We start from the raw sequence: 10685 nt of genomic DNA, 5'->3' as shown, positions 1-10685 counted from the left end.
AGAGAAAGGGCCACAACAACACAGAAAAATACGAGGTACAGCAAATGGGAAGGGGCCAAGGAAGCCATTGTTGTAATTGCTTGCTGGCTGGCTAAACAATAACGAAAGAGGCAAAGGTGGCCCTCTTCCCGTACTCTTGGATTGGACTTTTTTGGAAATACCTTCCTTTTCCTACCATTATTCCCATTTCCTTTTTCTGATACCAAACCAAACCCAGTAATAACAACCAATCTCTCTCTCTCTCTCTCTCCCTCACTCCCTCCGCTCTCTCTGCCCTTTCATTTTCTGAGGTCCTTGAGTCACACACAATAATTATAGCCCTTTTTGGTTTCCCAAAATGCCCCTACTGTCTACACGCTATTTACTGCCCCACTCTCTTATGGTAAAAACCAGGTGAAAGGTGAGAAACCTGAATATGTGAAAAGACAGTGAAATGAAGTGAGATACATTATAATATAAATAATAAATAATATAATAATGATAATATGCTTCTATCTATATGTGGGAAGATAGATTTTTCAAAGTGCGTAAAATATCGATCAGAATACTACATATTATTATATAATTTAAAAAAAAGTTTTAGAAGATATGATTATAAAACATAAGTTTAGGAGTAAAAGAGTAAAGGGGGTTCTAATAAGACTTGAAAATAGACTTTAAGAAAAAACTTGAAGTACTTGAATCTAATAGAAGACTTATAGTACTTGGATCTATCGGAAGACTTGGCACACACCAAGTGTAGTAACGGTCTAGAATTCATATAGCCGACCCTATTTAGTAGGATAAAGTTTTATTGTTATATCATTCTAATTATATAATGATATGTGATTTTACGTTCCGTGTTCTGGACACACTAAAAATTCTCACGGGGTAGAGGAAGGGAGGGTGATTTGTGATGTGAACGTTGAATAATTATGTAGCCAATAAAGGTAATTGAGTCTTTGGGTTGTCTATTTCCATTAGTGGGTAAGAAGAGAGAAAGAAAGAATTGAGAGAATGCTTTTCGATTTGGTTAACGTGGGACAGTTGTGTAAAGAAAGAGATGGTTCTTCTTTTTTTTTTTTTTTCTCCCATTTCCCCATCTGATCTATATATTCATGCTCCTTAATATCATCAAACCACCAACAAAATTAAAGATTAAAAATAAAAAACATTGTGACATTATTATAGCAATCTAATGGAATTTTAATCTGCTTATAAGTAAAAAAATTTAGATTCAATTTTTTGTAAATGACTGATTCGAGATCAGATTATCATGGTTAGAGAGAGAAAGAGCGAACAGTAAAGTTGTACCAAACCCAACAGGTTCAACTAAAGAAAAATGAGAAGTAAAAAAAGAAAGAAACTTGGGTCTTTATTTAATATAGATGCCAAAAATACATACAACAATTTTTTTATAAAAATGATTGATTTGCATAAAATAAAAAGAAACAAAAATAAGAAAGAGAGAGAGAGAGAGAGAGAGGTATTAACATTAAGGGTGTGGTGGGATGCTTGAGCTAAAGCTTTGCTGAAAACTGGCCTCGTCTATTGCTGTATTGGGCAGTTTAGGTGCCATTCCAGCACAAGATCTTGCATCACCTCTACCTCTCTCTCTCTCTATAGCTCTCTAGCTATCTTTTTCTCTCTGGACTTTCTTCAAACACAACTGCATCACTAACCTCCTCTCTCTCCTCTTTCTCCAACTTTTTTTCTTCATGTTTCTTTGCTCAAGTTGAAGCTTTTTGCCACGCTGAATTCTGGGTTTAATGTGAAAAATGAAACCGACCATTAACCAAACAGCTGACAGACAAGAGAGAGACAGGGAGATAAAAAAAATGTGGGATCTCAATGACTCGCCTGATCAGCGGCCACGTGGCGAGGAATCCGAAGGCTGTTCCTCCCAGAAGACATCGGCAGACGGAGACGAGGAAAAGGGCAAACGGGTCGGATCCGTATCCAATTCAAGCTCGTCGGCCGTGGTCATAGAGGAGGACGGATCAGACGAAGAAGAAGATCAGGACGACGGCCCAACCAAGCTCGCCAAGAAGCGAGGAGGAGGTGGGGGAGGAGGAGGAAAGATATTCGGGTTCTCCGTGACCCACGAGAAGTCCATGGATAGCGATCCGCCCGTGACCGTCACCAGACAGTTCTTTCCGGTGGAGCAAGACTCCTCCTCCTCTAATTTTGACGTAATGGGGTCCGCAGCGGGCGGTGGCAGCATCCCACCACCTCCTTCTACATCATCGTCGTTTCCCCGAGCTCACTGGGTCGGGGTCAATTTCGGGCAGTCGGATTCGGGCAGTCCGGGGAAGCCGCCGCCCACCGCGGAGGCCTCCCACCAGCCCATGAAGAAGAGCCGGCGTGGGCCCCGCTCCAGGAGCTCCCAGTACCGGGGTGTTACGTTTTACCGGAGGACTGGCCGTTGGGAGTCTCATATTTGGTCAGTTAATTAGTTGAAACTGGTTGTACTTCCATTCTTATTACTGACTTGAACATTTCTCCATATTATTTGGCCAATCAGACAATTTTGCGTTTTCTATTTTTGGCTTTTTGATTTCTACTTCGGATATACAGGGATTGTGGGAAGCAGGTTTATCTTGGTAAGAAATTCGTATAATTATTTGGTTCTTTTATTTCTTCGACACAAAAATGGTGCCCTTGTCCTTTGGTTGTCCACACACATTCTTTTTTTCTTGTTTAATTTTCTGATATGTATGCTGATGAGATGGGATGGGTTATTTCTTTTTTTACAAACTTTGATTTGTAGGTGGGTTTGACACAGCGCATGCAGCTGCTCGGTGAGCTCTTTGCTTCTCAAATATTGTTATTAATAATATGATACATCCTGTTAATCTTAATTAATTTTGTGGGAATTAATTAAAATGCAGGGCGTATGATCGGGCGGCGATCAAGTTCCGGGGAGTTGAGGCTGACATAAATTTTACAATAGAGGATTATGAAGAAGACTTGAAGCAGGTGAGTTCATGAGCATGTGTGTGGTGTGTACGGCCCCCGAGAAAGAGAGAATGGATTTGCGCTTATCTTCAACAGTTTTATTATACCTTATCTTCAACAGTGTTAGCAATACATATATATACACACAATTTTTTTATTTTAATTAATAATCATACAAGCAATATTGAATGCTGAATCCATCTAAATTACTGAACGGGAGATATGAACTGAGATCCAGAGGACATGAAAAGCTCGAAACATATTTTTTGAGCAAGGGAAATTAAGATTCATATTATGATTTTATTGGGATGATTATGATGTTAAATGTCTTTTTCTTGCATGGAATGGAACACGCAAGCAGATGAGCAATTTAACAAAGGAGGAGTTTGTGCATGTACTTCGCCGACAAAGCACCGGCTTCCCGAGAGGGAGCTCCAAATATAGAGGGGTCACCTTGCACAAGTGTGGCAGATGGGAGGCCAGGATGGGCCAATTTTTAGGCAAAAAGTAAGCACAAAATTAATAATTCCAGCAACTTCGCTCCTTCTGTTATTATTATTAATTAATTAAACCGTGTTCAACCCAAGAAAAAAATAAACCTTAATTAGCTTCCATCCTGCTCACAAGTTTCTCGCTGTTTTTGTTGTTCATTTTACTATTTTTCTTCATTAATTTCTACAATTTTTATGACTTTTTATGCTAAATTGTTTGGCAGATACGTTTACTTGGGATTGTTTGACACTGAGATTGATGCTGCAAGGTGTGTATATGTGTGCATATATAATATAGGTATATTTGTAGTCTTTAGTAATTATATGATTGAATTCTTGTAGGGCTTATGACAAAGCAGCAATCAAGTGTAATGGCAAAGAAGCTGTCACTAACTTTGATCCCAGCATCTACGAGAACGAGCTCAACCCCTCTGGTAAATATAACTAAATAGGAAAATATTGATGCATTGTAGTTTGATGATGATTTGATCATATTTTCTAGCTTGATTTAATTAGTATAATTATTCAGTTTGATATGTATTTGCGTAGAATCATCGGGTGTTAATGCTGCGGATCATGACCTTGATTTGAGTTTGGGAAGCTCAAACTCAAAGAAAAACAATCAAGCGTTAGGGAATGATAATAACAGCCAAAATGCTGCACTGGAACGCCAGCATTCTGTCTCGATGCAATTTGATGCTGATTGGAGGAGTCAAGGATTTCGGCCTAAGGTATCTTATGTTGCCATATTATAGAACATAATTATATTGGTCGACATAAGTTTGGTTAGAAAACATTTCACACGTTATTAATCATTTCTGAAGTTTATGTTTCCTTCGTTTAATAGCTTAACATACAACGAGATCGATCTCGAGACGACATTGATGCTCAGAGAAAAGACGGGTACTTGGAGAGTGAAGCCATGCAGCTTCTACTCCGAACCAACCTTCAATCTCAAGTCCCAGCTGAAATGCATAAATATGGGCAGTTCAGTAGTAGGAGGCCTACTGCCGAAGACATTCAAATGCCTCACAATTTCCCACCACATTTCAACTCACCAAATTATCATCATGTGAGCAGAATTAATATTTATCTTTACCCATAATTTCCTATAGTACATTGTGAAGTTGATGGTGATTAATTGCTTATTATAAGTTAATTATATTTTTGGTAGATTCAGTTTCCGAGCAGCAGTGAAGGAGGGAGCCGCATTGGCAGTGATCTTTCACTGTCAATGAGCGACCACCACCACCAATGGCAATCCGCTACTCCGACCTCCGATTTATTTGCAACTGCTGCAGCATCATCAGGATTCCCACCACAAATTAGACCGTCGTCCGCACAAAACGGCTGGCTGCAGAAAAATGGGTTCCACTCTCTCACCAGACGCTAATTAAAGCTAGCTTAGCTCTCTTTGGTCATGACCCCTCTTAATCAAGATTTTTCTGCCTAATTACCACCATCATCCCCCACGTCCCCGATTCTAATTTATTACGATCAAGTCCTCTTGATTCTGTTTATTTTGTAAGCACCAAAAATCCAGTTCTTTCGGTGCTCCAAAACAAAGATAAATTTTAGTAACAAGGACAGGAAATTCTCCTCTTTTTTGGGGATATGAAATCACATGTATGCTCTCATTGGTATTTACCAAAACAAAAAAGAACAATACTTGGCTATTGAAATACGAGTAGGAACTTATACTCGAAACTCTTAGTGTTTGAATCACAGAGTTTTGTGCTTATGATCAGAACCGTTCATACAATGAATTATATTGTAAAGATTATCTCTGCAAAAAATAAATTAAAAGTGAGATTGTTTAGTCAATCTATTGTAGCAAATGCATAAACGATTTGTGATGCTTTTACCAATACCGTTAATTTGTTTTTAAATAGTTTGATGATTAAACAATCTTAATTTTAATTGATTTTGTGCAGATGCGATTTTTATAAAGTAATTTATAATATGAACGGTTTTAATTATAAACACGAAGTTCCATAAAATTGACAACGAATAGTTTTGAAAATTTTTAAGTAAAGGTTCCTACTCATCTTTGAATAGTTAAGTATTGTCCAACTAAAAATGTATAACGGTTGGTCAAACCAACAAATGAAGTCGATATTCAACTAGATTTTCTGAGTTCTGACAACAATTATTGATTTCTTTTCTTATTTAATTTTGTATATTAATATCTCAATGCCTAGTATCTATCTTTTTTAATAAATTTAATTTTGGTCATAAAAGTTGGGGTTGGAGTTACCTAATAGAGTAATGCGTGACATAATTTAGGTGAAAAAACAAAGGGAAGGAAAATCTAGGGTTAAAATTTTGTATTAAAAGAGGGGTGGAGACTGGAGACAGAAGAAAATGAGGGATACGAAAAAGGGGTATTTTGTAAATGTCTTGCAAATATCAAGGCAATGGTGATGAATAGTCGCTCTCATCGGTGTCCTTTGAATCAGTTCTCTCCGCCAAAAGCAGTCAGACACTGCTATTATGACGAGAGGGACCTTTCATTTTTACAGTCTTGTACGTTATTTTGTGTGGTGTTTTTGTTTGTCTTATGCAATCTCATATTACAAATAAAGAAGAGTAATATTAGGTAGATTAAATTTATAGATTAAATAATATGTCACTAATAGTAAGTGAGAACGTTAATCAACACTTAAGTAATGATTTAATCATCAATTTCTATGTTATTTAGTTTATCAACTTTGGTCTCTGAATTTGTCTAGCATTACCCAATAAAAAAAGGGTTTATGGTTAATCTGTGCGTTGTTGTTTTTGTGTTATTATTTGGGTATGGAATAACAACTTAAGTCGAGAATGGGTTAACCTGAGTTGGAAAGCCACATTCCTCGGTCCAGTAATGATCCCTCAGGCCAGTGGATTTTCAAGCCCCACGAAAGGATTGATTCGACACAGTCTTCATGAAAGTTGGAGTGTGAAATGATTAAGTTCAAACGTGGTTCGGTCAAGTCCTTAGTGAACTAAAATGGCCAAGAATTAGAATAGGCTTTGGTTAGAGGTGAATTATTCTAAGGATCAGAATTCATTCTTGATCAAAATAAGAATGAATTAATCGCATAAAGGGGCTAGGTTCAGAATCCTAATTTAAATCAAGAAGTCAAGACTAGATAGAGGTGAGTTTCGACTAAGGAAATGATTAAAAGAGATAAAAAAACTGAATATTCAAGTAATGCAGAGTGACATAGTCCCATCAAGACTCTATCTTGGCAGACTTGTTTATCACAACGCCAATCCTAGAAGAGGTTATGTAACATGGAAAACCCCCTTCAACTCAACAAACAACTCAAAACGCTATACGCGAAACCCTTCTCATACCCCTAAAAAAAAATACTAAATATCAGGTCATCTCTAACCGATGGCTGGCCAAAGGGCTCGTTTTAGCCCTATGGCCCTCCAAGATATTAATATTTTAATAAACAGTGCATGGCTATATTTGCCTCCATCTCCAACTGAGGGCCAAAGGGCGATAGAGCTCGTTTTAGCCCTGTCACAAAAAACTGTCTCCAACCGAGGGCCAAATATAATTTATTATTTAATTTTAAAAACTACAACAACTTAAATTTAAAAACTACAACTTAAATTTATGTTGTATAATTTTTATGTTGGTTAATGTTATTTAATGTTGTTTCATATTGTTTAATGTTGTTTTATGTTACTTAATTTAATTTAATGTTGTATAATGGTTTAGGAAGTTATAGGAAAAAAATTAGAATTTAAAAAAAATATGAAACAAATTTTGTAAAATAGAGGTTATGGGAAAAAAATGGAATTTAAAAAAAAAAAAAAATATGAAACGAATTTTGTAAAATAGAAGTTATAGAAAAAAAATAGAATTTAAAAATAGAAATTATAGGAAATTTTTTTATAAATAAAAATAAAAAATAAAACTTAAAAAAAAAAATTAAAAAAAAAATACGGCTAGCTAACATTAGCTAGCCATTGTATTCAAAATTTTCCCAACTATTCGTGTTGGTTATAACTGACAGTTTTAAGCAAAAAATTTGGCTAGCTTGGGGTTAGCTGGCTGGAAGGGGCCAACCCTTTTAGATTCTGTGGGGCCCACGAGCCCTCTGGTCTAGCCCTTGGTTAGAGATGATTTTTGGGCTATTTTCGGCCCTCTGGCCTTTTGGACCCTTCGATTGGAGATGGCCTCATAACCCTCCCTGTTAACGCATATTCAGTTTGAATAAGTAAACAACACTGTGTTGCCAATCCACGACACCTTCAGTTTGGATAAGTAAACATCACTGGCATCGTAGAATCAAGCAAAATAAATCACATTTAGTTTGGACAAGTAAACGACGCTGCTTCTAGGTTTATTGATTATCTATCCAAGTCTCGGCAGGCGAAGAGTTCTTAATTCTTTCGCCCAAAGAGTTCACTTTATTGGCTTTTGAGCAAAGTGAAGTGTTTTATGATTGGTTACTCTTAGGTGAATTTTTCATTTCGACATTCAAACGGCTGAACTACGTTCACCATTAAAACATTCATCTCATTTGAGTACATGTGCCCTTATAGCCTGATACCGATTCGATACACTAATATTCTCCCGAATAATGTCGAAGTGGTTGAACCTGGTACATGGGATCCTGAACTTTGCAGTGAACTGGGCAACTTTTTCTTCAGGTTCTAGAACCCAAGCCCTAGACATGTTCCTTCCCCAGCCGTAATCGCTAAAGTGCAAAAGTCAGCAGCGCATTCGACACCACCACGACATTTATTCTACTCGCTCGATCGAGCTTGATTCCGAGTTGGCACGCCTACATTCACAAGATGGATGTAGTTAGCTCAATAGTTACTCAACATGCGTGCCATGTAGGTTTTGTAGTTTTTAGGTTAAACGTTTATTCAATCTGATGGCTATAAATAAATAAAGAATGATTGTTAAAGAAGAAAAATTGTCCGTGTTTATAATTTCTCTAAAGTTAATTATTGTTAGTTTTGAAAAACAAATTTGATTTTTCTTTAGAAGTTGCCAACACCTTTGAATTTGAAACTACTCAAATTTAATGGTAAATATGTGTAGGTATTGAGTGTCGTAATTAAAGAAACATAACGGAATAAAATCAAGCTTAATGAGTGGCTTGGACCTAGAGCGTGAATAAAGAAAGGAAAGAAAAACATAATATATTTAAAAAGAAACAAACACAAAAAGTTAGTGACCAAATGCAAATGGGTATACGAGTTAGGGTTCCACTTGGGATTCACATTAAACCCCTGGTTGTTTTGCAAATAAAAAAAACAAAGGGCCAAGTTGGATGGGTGGGTGAGACCTAGAACATGCGACAATACGAAGAAAGCTTTTCTATTTTTTATTTTTTATTCTAAAAAAATGGTACCTTGTAATATTTTAATCGTCCACCACATTCAGATGTTGTAAGTTAGGTGGATGCGAATAAAATACATGGGCTGCTTCCATCATCCTGCGCGTCACACCAAAGATTTTTTTTATAGACTCATACAAATATATTCTCCTCTCTCTCCCTATCGATCTGCACATTTTTTCCAAGTCTTCATCATATTACATGTGGTACTAATGAAAAAGTTTAGGAGCGGGATATCGTTCAACCCATCGAAATGGACGTATGTGTATACATATAAAAGGTACTTTGTGTGTGTGTGTGTGTGGTCAGTCGTAGCTGTAACATGTGTGTACGTACTTATCTTTCGAAGCCAACATGGAGTGTTGTACTTTCGCTTTGGGGATGGCATTATACACCTCAAAGCTCAATTTTCTTTAGCTGAACACACCATGGTATATTTTTACTTTAGCTGAATCCACCATAGTACATTTTTTTCTCACAAAATTAGGCACTTTTTTTTTTTGTTCAGTCTTGCATGTAGATAAACAATAACTATGTGTCTACTATATGTAATAATATGTGCCAAAACGTATAGAATATAATACTTGTCTACTACATGTTGTCCAAATTAATTTATCTATGTTTTATTTTATATATAAATATAGGTAAATTATTTAACAAGTACATATATAATAACAATGTGCCTACCATGTGTAACAATACGTGCCAAATTTACCTATAGAATAAACAAATGTTATTTGATTCAAAACTAGTTTATTTACCTAAAAATATAGATACATTATTTGCACATAAATACACTAATGATAATAATAATAATAAAATGTTCTCAATAAATATAATGATACATGCAAAATAATTTACCTACAAAATGTAGGAATGTTATTTTATTCAATTGGTAAATATAGGTACATTAACTTATATGTTGGTAGATTAGTATATATAATGTATTAATTAGTATTTATTTGTAATACGTGGAAGCTTATTTTAGCATGGGACCATTGCTCATTGATCAATGATCATAAATATGGTGAGTAATTACATTTATTAACATGTTTAGGGAAAATATGGCCTAAATTGTAAATATTTTATAACAATTGGTCATTTATTCATCTACATTAGCAGGATTTTTGAAATTTGGGTGTTACTTGGATTAGACCTGGCATTCGTATCGTGTTTTCTGTGTTCGTGCCAAAAAAATTTAGTTTTATTTATTTTTATAGTATACTATAGGCAAGGAGTGAGATTAAAAAATTATAACACATTAAAAATAAAAATATCAAGTAATTTAAAAATGCCAAACACATTTAAAAAAAATATAATAATTAACTTACAAGTGCAAAAAATGTGAAACAATATGCAAGCGCTCGTGATCGCATCTTGTACGCTTTGAGGATGGGGACATCGTTTTGAATTTTTAAAACCATACAAACCCTCATGAATAGTATTTTTAAGCGAGTTCAAAAAAAAAAAAAAAAAAAATCATTTTCCTTTGTGATTGATGAAAATTAAAGGGTTTTACTGTAAAAAGATGTGCAAGGTTTCCACAACCTTAAAATGCAACTCCCTTCATGTACCAATGGTTTTTCATTAGACTCTTATTTTGGGGTATTTAATACTTAAAAGACAAATGTTGTTTTTATGTTTTGAAGTAATATTTATGTGACAATGTGATATACATATACAAATTTAGTATTATCTTTTTCAATTTTTTTGGGTTAAATTATATTTTTCATTTTCATTATTTATTGATTTAAAATATATTTTCCTTAACGGGTAACGGGTCGGGTCATATTACCTGATAATATTAAAGGATCGATTTGGGGTTGGGTCATATTACCCGTTTACTTTAATGGGTGTTACACGACACGATCCGTTAAGATATCGAGTATGTCACAAAATTTATATA

The 10685-nt window shown here is 35.3% G+C and overlaps 1 protein-coding gene across 2 annotated transcripts; it reads left to right on the top strand.

The window, feature by feature from the left end:
- The first annotated feature begins 1429 nt into the window (after window positions 1-1429).
- LOC137739623 (floral homeotic protein APETALA 2-like) lies at window positions 1430-5110 on the top strand. Of its 2 annotated transcripts, none has more exons than XM_068479270.1 (10): window positions 1430-2422; window positions 2557-2582; window positions 2750-2780; window positions 2871-2958; window positions 3299-3444; window positions 3653-3697; window positions 3771-3862; window positions 3978-4159; window positions 4276-4500; window positions 4609-5110. In XM_068479270.1, the coding sequence occupies exons 1-10, from the start codon at window positions 1758-1760 to the stop codon at window positions 4819-4821; spliced, it is 1713 nt and encodes a 570-aa protein (XP_068335371.1). In that variant the 5' UTR covers window positions 1430-1757; the 3' UTR covers window positions 4822-5110. The 2 variants fall into 2 exon arrangements, with proteins under 2 accessions (XP_068335371.1, XP_068335363.1); XM_068479262.1 differs by having other exon boundaries at window positions 1431-2422; window positions 4603-5110.
- Window positions 5111-10685: the final 5575 nt, after the last annotated feature.

This window comes from Pyrus communis, chromosome 1, assembly GCF_963583255.1.
Source record: "Pyrus communis chromosome 1, drPyrComm1.1, whole genome shotgun sequence".
Taxonomy (NCBI): domain Eukaryota; kingdom Viridiplantae; phylum Streptophyta; class Magnoliopsida; order Rosales; family Rosaceae; genus Pyrus; species Pyrus communis.
This window is presented reverse-complemented; position numbering and strand designations above follow the sequence as displayed.